Raw genomic sequence first — 17,458 nt, 5'->3', positions numbered from 1 at the left:
CAAAGGACCTTGTGAAGATGCTGGAGGAAACAGGTACAAAAGCATCGATATCTACAGCAAAACGAGTCCTATATTGACATAACCTGAAAGGCCACTCAGCAAGGAAGAAACCACTGCTCCAAAACCGCCATAAAAAAGCCAGACTACGGTTTGCAACCGCACATGGGGACAAAGATCGTACTTTTTGGAGAAATGTCCTCTGGTCTGATGAAACAAAAATATAACTGTTTGGCCAAAATGACCATCATTATGTTTGGATGAAAAAGGGGAATGCTTGCAAGCCGAAGATCACCATCCCAATTGTGAAGCACGGTGGTGGCAGCATCATGCTGTGGGGGTGCTTTGCTGCAGGAGGGACTGGTGCACTTCACAAAATAGATGGCATCATGAGGAAGGAAAATGATCTGGATATATTGAAGCAACATCTCAATACATCAGTCAGGAAGTCAAAGCTTGGTCGCAAATGGGTCTTCCAAATGGACAATGACCCCAAGCATACTTCCAAAGTTGTGGCAAAATGGCTTAAGGACAACTAAGTCAAGGTATTGGAGTGGCCATCACAAAGCCCTGACCTCAATCCTATTTGAGAAAATTTGTGGGCAGAACTGAAAAAGCGTGTGCGAGCAAGGAGGCCTACAAACCTGACTCAGTTACACCAGCTCTGTCAGGAGGAATGGGCCAAAATTCACCCAATTTATTGTGGGAAGCTTGTGGAAGGCTACCCGAAACGTTTGACCCAAGTTAAACAATTTAAAGGCAATGCTACCAAATACTAATTGAGTGTATGTAAACTTCTGACCCACTGGGAATGTGATGAAAGAAATAAAAGCTGAAATAAATCATTCTCTCTACTATTATTCTGACATTTCACATTCTTAAAATAAAGTGGTGATCCTAACTGACCTAAAACAGGGAATTTTTATTCAGATAAAATGTCAGGAATTGTGAAAAACTGAGTTTAAATGTATTTGGCTAAGGTGTATGTAAACTTCCGACTTCAACTGTATATATATATATATATATATATATATATATATATATATATATATATATATTTATATATATATTTTAATTCATGCCTTTTAAAGATAAGCATTTTTTACTAGAAAAAAAAACAAGGCTCAAATATACATCACGATCAAAAATGTCTCTGTTTCAGCAATAAACCACTGAAGTCGCTGTTTCAGCAATAAAACCACTGAAGTCTCTGTTTCAGCAATAAACCACTGAAGTCTCTGTTTCAGCAATAAACCACTGAAGTCTCTGTTTCAGCAATAAACCACTGAAGTCGCTGTTTCAGCAATAAACAACAACACATGTAAAAGGGACTTGTCATGCCATGCAAAAATATCTCTTCCACTATTTCACTATCGGACCCTTTTTCTCTTTTCTCACTTCCCTCCTTTTCTTCTCATTCTTCTTCGTATTTTTCAGCAGGCCGAGGTAATTTAAACCTAGTTACAGTGGGTATTTTCCCTCAGAGAGCCCCCTACAGTCACATGCTGGTTTCGCAGGTTGGGGACATACTGCTGTCCCCGGTCATCAGGGGGATCTCTGGTGTAAACATGTGGTTCTCTGCTTTAAGTCCACTTTGGTTGCTGTTGGCCTTGCCCTCCCCACCTGCCCCTCCCCCCATCACACCCTGGGTGCAGTTCCCCGCCGCTCCCGCCATCTCCATCAGATTCTTCTCCTCGTGGTTCTCGTCGTTGGCCAACCCTTGACCCCCGAGACTCTGGTCCAGGGTGTCCTCGTCCCCTGGTGGGGTGTCCATCACCACCATCAGCCTCTCAGGGGACAGGGGGAAGGTCTCGTCTTCTGTGCCCGGGTCAAGTGCCTCTGTGCTGGGGAGGTGTGGCGAGGTCTCTCCCTCAGGGGACTCATCCTCCAGGAGGCTGGAGCTGATGTCTTGGCGGGAGGTGGTGCTGGGTGGCGTCGGGGGGACCTCGGTAGGGGGGCCCTCTATGAAGTTGACCTTTAACCCTTTAGTTCCCTTGACGACGGGGTTGATACTGCCTCTCAGGGAGTTCCGGATGTCCTCCACTGTTCTGTTGAAGCTCTCTGCGTCGTCTCTGGGGGACTGTGTGGCACCATCTTGGTCATAGTGAACAAACCCATACATCCCGTCTTTGAGGAGGGTGGCATCCTGGGGGCTTTGGACGTCATCGACACTCGACTCTGGGAGGAGGTCCAGAGACAGAGGGAGCTTTCTTCCATATCCAGAGCCCTCCGAGAACTCGTCCCTGCAGCTAGAGAAGCTATCCACGCTGGGCAGGCTCCGTATTCCTTCAACTTCCTTCAGTAAGGGCTCGGTCGAAGAAGAGGGCGGGACTTCCTGCATCTCCAGCTCCACTTTCTGTAAGGTCGGGACCGGGGTGGGAGGGGACCCCGGGTGCTGTTGCAGCGGCGGCGCCGGGGTTGCCGTGGTGGTGAAGGCGGTGGAGGTGCTCACGGTGCTCACGGAGCAGGAAGTGTTGAGGTTGGTGAAGGACTGAGACCTGGCCATCTGGTTGTACATGGTCTCTAGGTTCTGAGCGTTAAGAAGCTGAGAGGTACCGCCTCTGAACTGAGGGCTGCCGAGGTGCCGCCGCTGGGGTCTTACACTGGTGGTGATGGTGATGCGGTGGGTGGACCCCAGGAGGATGGACTCGGGGAACGTCTTATCCAGGGAATGAAGACTGGTGTCGGAGGCGGTGCATTTGGGTGTGCCGGCCCAGCGGCTGGGGGACAGGTGGTTATCCAGGCCCACACAGAGCTTGTCCTCTCCTCTTTTATCCACGACTACATCCATCAGCTCCATACTCCGGGCGAACGCGTCCTTCAGGTTCATGGAGACGATACTGCCGTTCCTCTTGGCCCTCTCCAGCGCCTCCCGCCTCTTGATGGCCTTCTCCTGCCTCTTCTGCTCCTTGTAGAACTCAGAGAAGTTGTTGACTATAATGGGGATGGGTAGAGCGATCACCAGCACCCCGGCGATACAGCACAGACCCCCGACTATCTTACCCAGAAGAGTCTGAGGGTAGATGTCACCGTAACCCACCGTGGTCATAGTGATGGTGGCCCACCAGAAGGACGCGGGGATGCTGGTGAACTTGGTGGCGTCTTCGTCCTTCTCGGCGAAGAAGACGAGGCTGGAGAAGATCATGATGCCCATGGCCAGGAAGAGGATGAGCAGGCCCAACTCGTTGTAACTCCGCCTCAGGGTGAAGCCTATATTAGATTAGATTAGATTAGATTAGAACAACTCAAACTGTATGTCCTCAATGAGGCAAACAACAGTGTTTCTTGGTCCTGGGAACCCAAAGAGGTGCTCACGAATCAACTCATCAAACCTTTCATTGGTGGAATCAGGTGTGTAGTGCTAGGGCAAAAACTAAAACGAGCACCCGTTTGGGTCCCCAGGACCATGATTAAGAAACACCAGGCTAAACAATATGCACACAGACCTAGAGACTGCAGCCCTGTGGAATGCCTGGCCAGCTTCAGAATCCTTAATATTCTCATGATCCGGAATATCTGTACCACACGCCGGACATTCTGGAACTGTAGAACGCTCTTGTTGGATTCCGTCAGGAAGATGGTGACGTAATAAGGGAGGATGGCCAGCAGGTCAATGACGTTCAGGGGACCTTTAAGACAGAGAGAGGGAGAGAAGGAAGTGAAAGAGAGAGCGAAAGCAAAGGACAGGGGTAGGGAGAGAGAGAGTGCTAAAACAGTTTTTACTTCAACAAGACATTGTACAAGTGGCAGCAACAAGCTGAATTGCGAGTACAACTTACATTTTAAATATTAAAATTGGCAGTATTACTAACTAAAACACAAACAAAATACAAAAGTAATGTTAATCTGTTAAGCAGGCGATGACGCTGCAATATAAATGCTCCGTCTTGCAGCGGTCGGTCGGTCGGTCGGTCGGATCAGTTTCAGTTTAGTTGAGGAGCGGGTCCAGCGTATATATACCTTTGAAGAACTTCCACTTGTTAGGTGAGGAGAGAAAGCGAAGAACGTACTCCATGGTGAACCAGGCGATGCAGATGGCCTCTACATGGGCCAGCTGGGGGTTGTCGTTGGCCTGGCCGAACTCATCTAGCACCTGGAGCTCTGGTAGGGTGTTGAGGGACAAGGCAATGGTGGAGAGGATAATGAACAGAATGGAGAGGATGGCCAGGATCTGGAGGAAGGAGAGAGGGAGAGGGGGGAGGGAGGGGGGTGGGGGAGAGAGGTGGAGAGTGGGAGGGTGGGGGAGAGATGGACGGGGAGAGAGGGAGGGAGGGAGAGAGAGGGGGAGAGAGGGACGGGGAGAGAGGGAGGGAGGGGGAGAGAGGGGGAGAGAGGGAGGGAGGGGGAGAGAGGGGGAGAGAGGGAGGGTGGGGGAGAGAGGGGGAGAGAGAAGGAGAGGGAGGAGGGATGGATGGGGAGAAAGGGTGGGGGAGAGAGAGAGAGAGAGAGAGAGAGACGTCAGTGTAGCTGATGTGAAATGGATAGCTAGTTAGCGGTGCGCTAGTAGCGTTTAATCACTGAGACCTAGAAGTAGTTGTTTTCCAAGGACCACTGCTCTGTAAGGACCACTGCTCTGTAAGGACCGATGCTCTGTAAGGACTGCTGCTCTGTAAGGACCGCTGCTCTGTAAGGACCGATGCTCTGTAAGGACCGATGCTCTGTAAGGACCACTGCTCTGTAAGGACCGATGCTCTGTAAGGACCACTGCTCTGTAAGGACCACTGCTCTGTAAGGACCACTGCTCTGTAAGGACCACTGCTCTGTAAGGACCGCTGCTCTGTAAGGACCACTGCTCTGTAAGGTCACTGCTCTGTAAGGACCACTGCTCTGTAAGGACCACTGCTCTGTAAGGACCACTGCTCTGTAAGGTCACTGCTCTGTAAGGACCACTGCTCTGTAAGGACCGCTGCTCTGTAAGGACCACTGCTCTGTAAGGACCACTGATCTGTAAGGACCGCTGCTCTGTAAGGACCGCTGCTCTGTAAGGACCACTGCTCTGTAAGGACCACTGCTCTGTAAGGACCGATGCTCTGTAAGGACCGATGCTCTGTAAGGACCGATGCTCTGTAAGGACCACTGCTCTGTAAGGACCACTGCTCTGTAAGGACCGATGCTCTGTAAGGACCGATGCTCTGTAAGGACCGATGCTCTGTAAGGACCACTGCTCTGTAAGGACCACTGCTCTGTAAGGACCACTGCTCTGTAAGGACCGATGCTCTGTAAGTACCGATGCTCTGTAAGGACCGATGCTCTGTAAGGACCGATGCTCTGTAAGGACCGATGCTCTGTAAGGACCGATGCTCTGTAAGGACCACTGCTCTGTAAGGACCACTGCTCTGTAAGGACCGATGCTCTGTAAGGACCGATGCTCTGTAAGGACCGATGCTCTGTAAGGACCGATGCTCTGTAAGGACCACTGCTCTGTAAGGACCACTGCTCTGTAAGGACCACTGCTCTGTAAGGACCACTGCTCTGTAAGGACCACTGCTCTGTAAGGACCACTGCTCTGTAAGGACCACTGCTCTGTAAGGACCACTGCTCTGTAAGGACCGCTGCTCTGTAAGGTCACTGCTCTGTAAGGACCACTGCTCTGTAAGGACCACTGCTCTGTAAGGACCACTGCTCTGTAAGGACCGATGCTCTGTAAGGACCACTGCTCTGTAAGGACCACTGCTCTGTAAGGTCACTGCTCTGTAAGGTCACTGCTCTGTAAGGACCACTGCTCTGTAAGGACCGATGCTCTGTAAGGTCACTGCTCTGTAAGGACCGATGCTCTGTAAGGACCACTGCTCTGTAAGGACCGATGCTCTGTAAGGACCACTGCTCTGTAAGGACCACTGCTCTGTAAGGACCACTGCTCTGTAAGGACCACTGCTCTGTAAGGACCGCTGCTCTGTAAGGACCACTGCTCTGTAAGGACCGATGCTCTGTAAGGACCGCTGCTCTGTAAGGACCATTGCTCTGTAAGGACCGATGCTCTGTAAGGACCGATGCTCTGTAAGGACCACTGCTCTGTAAGGACCGATGCTCTGTAAGGACCGATGCTCTGTAAGGACCACTGCTCTGTAAGGACCACTGCTCTGTAAGGACCGATGCTCTGTAAGGACCACTGCTCTGTAAGGACCGATGCTCTGTAAGGACCGCTGCTCTGTAAGGACCGATGCTCTGTAAGGACCGATGCTCTGTAAGGACCGATGCTCTGTAAGGTCACTGCTCTGTAAGGACCGATGCTCTGTAAGGACCACTGCTCTGTAAGGACCACTGCTCTGTAAGGACCACTGCTCTGTAAGGACCACTGCTCTGTAAGGACCACTGCTCTGTAAGGACCACTGCTCTGTAAGGACCGATGCTCTGTAAGGACCGCTGCTCTGTAAGGACCGATGCTCTGTAAGGACCGATGCTCTGTAAGGACCGATGCTCTGTAAGGTCACTGCTCTGTAAGGACCACTGCTCTGTAAGGTCACTGCTCTGTAAGGTCACTGCTCTGTAAGGTTACTGCTCTGCAGCTTTTGTGATCTGACTGGTATCGCTACTATATGGATGACACGTGTTCAGAGGGTCCGTAGCGTAGCACGGGAAGTAGGAAAGCTGAGGGTGCTGTATCACCCCCTGAAAAATCTGAATAGAAACATTTATTAAAATAAAAGTATTATGTTTTTGGACCCTTGTTCTAGCCCGGTTCAGGGCAAGGATAGGGACAGAAGCAACACTGGTATATCAGTTGACAAAATGAAGAACACAAATATTAAACAGTGGCTACGTGTTCTGACCTTGAAGAGAAAAACTGCAAAACCATACCCCTTTAAATAAACTGGTACCATACAGGCTGTAGCCAGAACCAGAACCAGTACTTGTCTTTCAGCAAAACAACAGTAGGAGCTTGTACTGTATATTTGACATTCATATATTGTTCATTTGATATTCTCTGAACAAGAAGCATACAAATCTGCTACACACACACACACACACACACACACACACACACACACACACACACACACACACACACACACACACACCAAGGTGAGATGTAAAGGCCCATATAATATCTTATAGTTGCATGAATGACTTTCCCTGTTATTGTCAAAACTTTCCCTGTCATTGTCAATTCATAGCGGAGAATGGTTGGGGCGAATCTTGAGTCACAGCCTGCACCCCTAGAGAATATAAATGCATGTAGGATAAGATGCATTGTGGGATAATGTGAGGTGTTTGATTTGGGATAGGCTCTGGCCGTGTCTCAAATGACACCCTATTCCCTACATAGTGCACTACTTTTGATCAGAGCTCTGCTTAGAAGTAGTGCACTATATAGGGAATAGGGTGCCATTTGAGATGCTTCCTGGGTGATTTTACTGTGTTGTTCCAGGAACACACATTGGCTGTTTGTGCTTTTTTTACAGGCTCGCAGAGTCATATTATTTCAACCAAAATACACAATTTTATCTACAATATGATATCCAGCAACGTGGATATACTATACTGAACAAAAATATAAACGCAACATGTAAAGTGTTGGTCCAATGTTTCATGAGCTGAAATCAAAGATCCCAGAAATTTTCCATACGCAAAAAAAGCTTATTCTCTCTAATGTTGTGCACAAATTAGTTTACATCTCTTTTAGTGAGCATTTCTCCTTTCCCAAGATAATCCATCCTCCTGACAGGTGTGGCATATCAAGAAGCTGATTAAACAGCATGATCATTACACAGGTGTGCCTTATGCTGGGGACAATAAAAGGCCACTCTAAAATGTGCAGTTTTGACACACAACACAATGCCACAGATGTCTCAAGTTTTGAGGGAGCGTGTAACTGACATGCTGACTGCAGGAAAGTCCACCAGAACTGTTGCCAGAGAATTGAATGTTAATTTCTCTACCATAAGCCGCCTCGTTTTAAAGATTTTGGCAGTACGTCCAACCGGCCTCACAACCGCAGACCACGTGTAACCACGCCAGCCCAGGACCTCCACATCGAGCATCTTTACCTGCGGGATCGTCTGAAACCAGCCACCCAGACAGCTGAGGAAACAGGGGTTCTGCACAAACTGTCAGAAACCGTCTCAGGGAAGCTCATCTGCATGCTCGTCGTCATCACCAGGGTCTTGGCCTGACTACAGTTCGGCGTCGTATCCGACTTCGATGGCCACTGGCACGCTGGAGAAGTTTGCTCTTCACGGATGAATCCTGGTTTCAACTGTACCGGGCAGATGGCAGACAGCATGTATGGCGTTGTGTGGGCAAGCGGTTTGCTGAAGTCAGTGTTGTGAACAGAGCAATTTGAATGCACAGAGACACCGTGACGAGATCCTGAGGCCCATTGTCGTGCCATTCATTCGTCGCCATCACCTCATGTTTCAGCATGATAATGCACGGCCCCATGTCGCAAGGATCTGTACACAATTCCTGGAAGCTGAAAATGTCCCAGTTCTTTCATGGCCTGCATATTCACCAGACATGTCACCCATTTGAGCATGTTTGGGATGCTCTGGATCGACGTGTACGACAGCGTGTTTCAGTTCCCGCCTATATCCAGCAACTTCGCACAGTCAAGTAACTCACAATTTTCCCTAAAAATAAATTGAAAGTGACAAGTATTTGGTCTCCACAATTCTATATTTCACTGTTAATATTACAGAACCTTTGCTGACTCAGAACTTAATATATCCATTTAAATCAGAAAATAAACAGATGGCATTGACAAAGTAATTGACACCCTAGACTTAATATTTGGTAGCACAGCCTTTGGTCAAAATAACTGCAATCAAGCGCTTCCTATAGCCATCGATGAGCTTCCTGCACCTCTGTACTGGCAGTTTGGCCCACTCCTCTTGTATAAACCGCACCAGTTCTACCATATTTGAAGGGTGCCTTCGCCCAACTGCTGTTTTCAGATCTCTCCGCAGGTTTTCAATGGGATTTAGATCTGGACTCATTGCTGGCCACTTCAGAACAGTCCAGCGTTTTGTCTTGAACCATTCCTGTGTGCTTTTTGAAATGTGTTTGGGGTCATTGTCCTGCTGGAAGACCCATGACCTTCGACAGAGACCCAGCTTTCTGACACTGTGTCTGACACTGGTCCGACATTGCGCTCCAAAATGCCTTGGTATTCTCCTGATTTCATGATGCCATGCACACGTTCAAGCGCCAGAGGCAGCAAAGCAACCCTAAAACATCACTGAACCTCCTACATGTTTGACTGTAGGGAAGGTGTTATTTTCTTTGAAGGCTTCATTTTATTATCTGTAAACATAGAGATGCTTTACCAAAAAGCTCTAATTGGGTCTCATCTGTCGACAGGACGTTCTCCCAGAAGGATTTTGGCGTGTTCAGGTGTGTTTTTGGCAAATTGCAGTCGGGATTTCTTATGTCTCTCTCTCAGCAGTGGGGTCCCCCTGGGTCTCCTGCCATATAACCCCCTTTCATTGAGTTTGTCGACGGGATGGTGCGAGTTGAAACTGTCGTACCTTGTGTCTGAAGGTCAGCTTGAATCTGTGTGGCAGTTGATCCGAGGTGCTTTCTCCACCATTCGAACAATGCTTCGCTGCAATCTTCCATCAAGTTTTCTCTTGCGGCCACGTCCAGGGAGTTTGGCTGCAGTGCCATGGGCCTTACACTTCTTGATAACATTACGTACGGTGGAAACGGGAACATCAAGGTCTCTGGAGATGGACTTGTAGCCTTGAGATTGTCCATGCTTGGCTACAATCTTGTGTCTGACCTCTTCAGATAATTCTCTGTTTTTTCTTTTTTTTCTCCGTGCTCACTGCGGGACACAGTGGTCGAATGAGTGATTTTTATATTGCAGGCCCCTGCTACTCACCACAGGTGAGTTAATAATAAATAATAATAATAATAATATGCCATTTAGCAGACGCTTTTATCCAAAGCGACTTACAGTCATGCGTGCATACATTTTTTTGTGTATGGGTGGTCCCGGGGATCGAACCCACTACCTTGGCGTTACAAGCTCAATTCTAAAGTAAAGGAGAATCACCTGCTTGAAATATAATTATTTCTAACTACTTCTAGAAGGTGCCAATAATATTGTCCGGGCCATTTTAGGATTTCTTTGTGGAACATTTAGTAAATTATTCGGACTTTTCTTGTTTTGTTCAACTGCAAACCAAAGACATACATATGTGGATACCAAAATATGTTTTTATTTCAACAGTTTTCTGGAAGAAATGGCGCATTATTTGAAAATAGAGCAAAATGGTGCCAATATTTTTGGCCACGACTGTACCACATGGTACCAATGCTTGCTTCTATTTCACCAGATGTACATTTTATTTAAAAAATCGCACATAGAAGAAGTTATAAGGATAATTTGCAGCTTGCAGTACCCCCCGGTCGGCCTTCAACTTTAGATACTCAATAAGAGGTGGCAGCACTGAGCTAGCCTCACAGCGTCACTTCCTGGATCTCAATCTGCAGTGCGCATGCAATGTTTCCAAAATATCCTCCATAATGCAAGATGGAGACACGCTAAAATGACACTTCCTGATCTTCAAATGTGCTTCTGAGCCTTCACGTAGGAAACAATGGAGGGGATGTCATCAATGGCTTTGTCCATTCTTTTAACAGTCCACGGAACAGACGGTGGATGAGTGAGTGAGAAGCTTTGGATAAAATATTTGTATGTAGCGCCCCCTACTGGCCAGTGTATTAGCGTATCTGTTTCTATCCAGCTGCTATGAAACGATTCTCAATAGCTGTTTGGCTAATTAGGATGTTATGCTTCCGGCGTTCCTGCTTCTGTTCTTCTCACAAACCAACTGTTCGTTTTCAGTTGGGAAACTTCTCCGGAACTTTCCCCATATGTCCAGGTTTTCCAGAAATCCTGGTTGGACGATTCCGTATTTCCTGCTTGTTCCCTCCTGATTTATTTTAAAGCCCAGAAGGTTGCAACCCTACATGGCCCATAGATCTGTCGTAGATCTGTCGTAGATCTGTCGTAGATCTGTCATAGATCTGTCATAGATCTGTCATAGATCAGTCATAGATCAGTCATAGATCAGTCATAGATCTGTCATAGATCAGTCATAGATCAGTCATAGATCTGTCATAGATCAGTCATAGATCAGTCATAGATCAGTCATAGATCTGTCATAGATCAGTCATAGATCAGTCATAGATCAGTCATAGATCAGTCATAGATCAGTCATACTGTTGATTTCATCTCATTGTCTTTTGCTTCACCTTTAATCTCCAATGAACTGTTGCTGTTATAAAAGGAGCATAAAATATAGAACAGATTGACAGAGGAGATGAACGGAGTAAACGCCTGTAGGCTGTTGGGGTTAGGGAAACACACTGAGTTATGTCTCTTCAGATTACAAGGGTTTTAAAGAAGAGGATTACACTCTGTTTATATCTCCTTTAACAAGGAATGTCTCTGTCCCATATGGCACCCTATTCCCTACATAGTGCACTACTTTTGACCAGGGCCCATAGAGAATAGGGTGCCATTTGGGACAGTGGTGATAGTAGAGAAGCAGAACAAATGTATCCTCATCTATCTTTCTGATCCCCAGCTCCACAAACACACAGATCTATGACCTATCTGGAAACCCCAGTGTACTGATGATCCAACATCAAAGCGTGACATAACACGTGTTTTCCCAGCCTGGGTACCAGTCTGTTGGTGCCATCATGCCACTCCTTGTCCTGCCAAACATGGACCCTATGAGCCCTGGTCAAAAAGTAGTGCACTACATAGGGAATAGGGTGCCATTCTCTGGTCAAAAGTAGTGCACTACATAGGGAATAGGGTGCCATTTGGGACGCAGTTCCAGTCACTAATACTGCTTCCTATTGTCAATGCCTTATTTCCGGTGGTGGGGAGGGAAGAGGGGTATCCATCTAAACCACAGGAGGTTGGTGGCACCTTAATTGGGGAGGACGGCCTTGTGGTAATGGCTGGAACACTTTCAACACCTTGTAGACTCACCCACTCCTCCTCCTCCCTCTTCACCTCCTCCTCCGTCTTTCCTCCCCCACTCCTCCTCCCTCTATCCTCCCCTTCACTCCTTCTTCTCCTCCCTCTGTCCTCCTCCTCCTCCTCCTCCTCCTCCTCACTCCTCCTCCTCCTCCCTCTGTCCTCCCTCACTCCTCCTCCCTCTATCCTCCCTCAATCCTTCTTCTCCTCCTTCTATCCTTCTCTTCCTCCTCCTCCTCCTCCTCCTCCTCCCTCTATCCTCCTCCTCCTCCTCCTCCTCCTCCTCCTCCCTCTATCCTCCTCCTCCTCCTCCTCCTCCTCCTCACTCCTCCTCCTCCTCCTCCCTCTGTCCTCCCTCACTCCTCCTCCCTCTATCCTCCCTCACTCCTTATCCTCCTCCCTCTATCCTCCTCCTCCTCCTCCTCCTCTTCCTCCTCCTCCTCCCTCTATCCTCCTCCTCCTCCTCCTCCTCCTCCTCCCTCTATCCTCCTCCTCTTCCTCCTCCTCCTCCTCCTCCCTCTATCCTCCTCCTCTTCCTCCTCCTCCTCCTCCTCCTCCCTCTATCCTCCTCCTCTTCCTCCTCCTCCTCCTCCTCCTCCTCCCTCACTTTAATCTTCCACCACCAGGAGTGATAACGCCTCCTTAGAATGCTGGTTGGATTAGTTCCTCTCTCCTCTCTCCTCTCTTCCTCTCTCCTCTCTTCCTCTCTTCCTCTCTCCACTCTCCTCTCTTCCTCTCTCCTCTCTCCTCTCCTCCTCGCCTCCTCTCTCCTCTCCTCCTCTCTCCATCTCTCCTCTCTTCCTCTCTCCTCTCTTCCTCTCTCCTCTCTTCCTCTCTTCCTCTCTCCTCTCCTCCTCTCCTCCTCTCTCCTCTCCTCCTCTCTCCATCTCTCCTCTCTTCCTCTCTCCTCTCTTCCTCTCTCCTCTCTTCCTCTCTTCCTCTCTCCTCTCTCCTCTCTTCCTCTCTCCTCTCTCCTCTCCTCCTCTCTCCTCTCCTCCTCTCCTCCTCTCTCCTCTCTTCCTCTCTCCTCTCTTCCTCTCTCCTCTCTTCCTCTCTCCTCTCCTCCTCTCTCCATCTCTCCACACTAAACTACCACAGCCCACACAGCTAGAGGTGAAGGGCCATTGTCCTGCACTTAAATATCGTACAGCAGCAGTTGCACTGCGTATAGCTTTTCAACAAGTGTAGCACTTGTAAAGGCTAAAAGAAGAGAACTGATATGTGCTGAGAACAATGAAGAGAACACTTCACCTTCTACTCAGTTAACAACTCCTCCATTGACCTACAGCATAAACAAGGATGGCCATTAAGCTAGCCCGCTAGCCCAATGCTAGTACTATTCAGACCGGGCTCGTAGAACATGCCAAACTAGCCGGTCTAGTAGAACATGCCAAACTAGACCGAGATCCAGGTGATTTTGGACCTGGGCTAGTAGATCTGCCCTGGGATAGATCTCGCGCCCTCAGAGAGACTGTGGCGTCACGGTGACCATAGAACACAGATTGGTGTCTCACCTCAGACCTTTGCTTACTGATACTCATACCCACGCACATGCTAACGCAATCACACACTTGGACTCACACGTAGACTTACAGCCGGTACATCATAATATTTGGAGTATAAAATACATTATATTATAGAGGTCATGCAGAAATACAAGCATGTACACCACCCCCACACACACATCCACTCACACACCTCCACCCACACACCTCCACCCACACCTCCACCCACACACATCCACCCACACACCTCCACCCACACACCTCCACCCACACCTCCACCCACACCTCCACCCACACATCCACCCATACCTCCACCCACACCTCCACCCACACATCCACCCACACCTCCACCCACACACCTCCACTCACACCTCCACCCACACATCCACCCACACCTCCACCCACACCTCCACCCACACATCCACCCACACCTCCACCCACACACCTCAACTCACACACCTCCACCCACACACCTCCACCCACACACCTCCACCCACTCACAGAGATTACTGGTAAATGGTGCACTGTATTTGTCGCTGCCTGGTGTCCCCATGTTTGGGTGCTGAGCCCAGCCATCCTGAGGTGGCCACTATTAATCTCTCCTTAATTGACTGGGTGTTTTTAAAGAACATCAATTACTCAAGTCCAGTCGCCTCTGACCGAGCCTTGTTTGCGTGCACTTGTGTGTGTCGTTTGTTTGTGTGTGTCGTTTGTGGGAGGTGGATGGCGTCCCCTGCCGCCTGACCAGGAAGTGACCTGGAAATGACCTGTTGGCAGCCTCCCAGCTCCCCGACCTCGCTCAAAGGACTTGGGCTGAGTCCCAAATAGCACCCTGTTCCCTATACAGTGCACTATTGACCAGAGAGCTTTATACAAGGAATAGGGTGCCGTTTGGGATGCACTCGTCTAATGCTGCTACAGTCCAGAGGTGTATGAAATGAAGAACAAATTGAATAGCTACAAAAGATATTGGGATATTTAACCCCACTCCTGACAACAGGAAACTAAAGGAGTCTACAACTTTAGCTAGTAGTCCAAGCAAGGTGTATGACAATGGAATGTGTTCAGGTACCTACACAGGGTCAAACTGTTGAGTCCACCCCCTCTCTCTACTCCTGTTGAGTCCACCCCCTCTCTCTACTCCTGTTGAGTCCACCCCCTCTCTCTACTCCTGTTGAGACCACCCCCTCTCTCTACTCCTGTTGAGCCCACCCCCTCTCTCTACTCCTGTTGAGTCCACCCCCTCTCTCTACTCCTGTTGAGTCCACCCCCTCTCTCTACTCCTGTTGAGTCCACCCCCTCTCTCTACTCCTGTTGAGTCCACCCCCTCTCTCTACTCCTGTTGAGTCCACCCCCTCTCTCTACTCCTGTTGAGTCCACCCCCTCTCTCTACTCCTGTTTAGTCCACCCCCTCTCTCTACTCCTGTTGAGCCCACCCCCTCTCTCTACTCCTGTTGAGTCCACCCCCTCTCTCTACTCCTGCTGAGCCAACCCCCTCTCTCTACTCCTGTTGAGCCCACCCCCTCTCTCTACTCCTGTTGAGTCCACCCCCTCTCTCTACTCCTGTTGAGTCCACCCCCTCTCTCTACTCCTATTGAGTCCACCCCCTCTCTCTACTCCTGTTGAGTCCACCCCCTCTCTACTCCTATTGAGTCCACCCCCTCTCTCTACTCCTGTTGAGTCCACCCCCTCTCTACTCCTATTGAGTCCACCCCCTCTCTCTACTCCTGTTGAGTCCACCCCCTCTCTACTCCTGTTGAGTCCACCCCCTCTCTCTACTCCTGTTGAGTCCACCCCCTCTCTACTCCTATTGAGTCCACCCCCTCTCTCTACTCCTGTTGAACCCACCCTCTCTCTACTCCTGTTGAGTACACCCTATTTCTACTCCTGTTGAGTCCACCCCCTCTCTCTACTCCTGTTGAGTCCACCCCCTCTCTCTACTCCTGTTGAGCCCACCCTCTCTCTCTACTCCTGTTGAATCCACCCCCTCTCTCTACTCCTGTTGAGCCCACCCCCTCTCTCTACTCCTGTTGAGTCCACCCCCTCTCTCTACTCCTGTTGAGTCCACCCCCTCTCTCTACTCCTGTTGAACCCACCCTCTCTCTACTCCTGTTGAGTACACCCTATTTCTACTCCTGTTGAGTCCACCCCCTCTCTCTACTCCTGTTGAGTCCACCCCCTCTCTCTACTCCTGTTGAGTCCACCCCCTCTCTCTACTCCTGTTTAGTCCACCCCCTCTCTCTACTCCTGTTGAGTCCACCCCCTCTCTCTACTCTTGTTGAGTCCACCCCCTCTCTCTACTCCTGTTGAGCCCACCCTCTCTCTCTACTCCTGTTGAACCCACCCTCTCTCTACTCCTGTTGAGTCCACCCCCTCTCTCTACTCCTGGTGAATCAACCCCCTCTCTCTACTCCTGTTGAGCCCACCCCCTCTCTCTACTCCTGTTGAGCCCACCCCCTCTCTCTACTCCTGTTGAATCCACCCCCTCTCTCTCTCTACTCCTGTTGAGTCCACCCCCTCTCTCTACTCCTGTTGAGTCCACCCTCTCTCTACTCCTGTTGAGTACACCCTATTTCTACTCCTGTTGAGTCCACCCCCTCTCTCTCTCTACTCCTGTTGAGTCCACCCCCTCTCTCTCTCTACTCCTGTTGAATCCACCCCCTCTCTCTCTCTACTCCTGTTGAGTCCACCCCCTCTCTCTACTCCTGTTGAGTCCACCCTCTCTCTACTCCTGTTGAGTACACCCTATTTCTACTCCTGTTGAGTCCACCCCCTCTCTCTACTCCTGTTGAGTCCACCCCCTCTCTCTACTCCTGTTTAGTCCACCCCCTCTCTCTACTCCTGTTGAGTCCACCCCCTCTCTCTACTCCTGTTGAGTCCACCCCCTCTCTCTACTCCTGTTGAGCCCACCCCCTCTCTCTACTCCTGTTGAGTCCACCCCCTCTCTCTACTCCTGTTGAATCCACCCCCTCTCTCTCTCTACTCCTGTTGAGTCCACCCCCTCTCTCTACTCCTGTTGAGTCCACCCTCTCTCTACTCCTGTTGAGTCCACCCCCTCTCTCTACTCCTGTTTAGTCCACCCCCTCTCTCTACTCCTGTTGAGTCCACCCCCTCTCTCTACTCCTGTTGAGTCCACCCCCTCTCTCTACTCCTGTTGAGCCCACCCCCTCTCTCTACTCCTGTTGAGTCCACCCCCTCTCTCTACTCCTGTTGAATCCACCCCCTCTCTCTCTCTACTCCTGTTGAGTCCACCCCCTCTCTCTACTCCTGTTGAGTCCACCCTCTCTCTACTCCTGTTGAGTCCACCACCTCTCTCTACTCCTGTTGAGACCACCCCCTCTCTCTACTCCTGTTGAGCCCACCCCCTCTCTCTACTCCTGTTGAATCCACCCCCTCTCTCTACTCCTGTTGAGTCCACCCCCTCTCTCTACTCCTGTTGAACCCACCCTCTCTCTACTCCTGTTGAGTCCACCCTCTTTCTACTCCTGTTGAGCCCACCCCCTCTCTCTACTCCTGTTGAATCCACCCTCTCTCTCTACTCCTGTTGAGTCCACCCCCTCTCTCTACTCCTGTTGAGTCCACCCCCTCTCTCTACTCCTGTTGAGTCCACCCTCTCTCTCTACTCCTGTTGAGTCCACCCCCTCTCTCTACTCCTGTTGAGTCCACCCCCTCTCTCTACTCCTGTTGAGTCCACCCCCTCTCTCTACTCCTGTTGAGTCCACCCCCTCTCTCTACTCCTGTTGAGCCCACCCCCTCTCTCTACTCCTGTTGAGTCCACCCCCTCTCTCTACTCCTGTTGAATCCACCCCCTCTCTCTACTCCTGTTGAGTCCACCCCCTCTCTCTACTCCTGTTGAACCCACCCTCTCTCTACTCCTGTTGAGTCCACCCTCTCTCTCTACTCCTGTTGAGTCCACCCCCTCTCTCTACTCCTGTTGAGTCCACCCCCTCTCTCTACTCCTGTTGAGTCCACCCCCTCTCTCTACTCCTGTTGAGTCCACCCCCTCTCTCTACTC

The 17,458-nt window shown here is 49.8% G+C and overlaps 1 protein-coding gene across 1 annotated transcript; it reads right to left on the bottom strand.

The window, feature by feature from the left end:
• Positions 1 to 1,495: 1,495 nt before the first annotated feature.
• LOC311118580 (potassium voltage-gated channel subfamily B member 2-like) lies at positions 1,496 to 9,084 on the bottom strand (the record flags this gene model as incomplete). The annotated part of the gene is made up of 4 exons (XM_084193370.1): positions 1,496 to 3,207; positions 3,444 to 3,626; positions 3,958 to 4,168; positions 9,034 to 9,084. 4 exons carry the CDS (start codon positions 9,082 to 9,084, stop codon positions 1,496 to 1,498), a joined length of 2,157 nt encoding a protein of 718 aa, XP_084049496.1.
• Positions 9,085 to 17,458: the final 8,374 nt, after the last annotated feature.

Source organism: Coregonus lavaretus, assembly GCF_964263955.1.
Source record: "Coregonus lavaretus genome assembly, contig: HAP1_SCAFFOLD_880, whole genome shotgun sequence".
Lineage (NCBI taxonomy): Eukaryota > Metazoa > Chordata > Actinopteri > Salmoniformes > Salmonidae > Coregonus > Coregonus lavaretus.
This window is presented reverse-complemented; position numbering and strand designations above follow the sequence as displayed.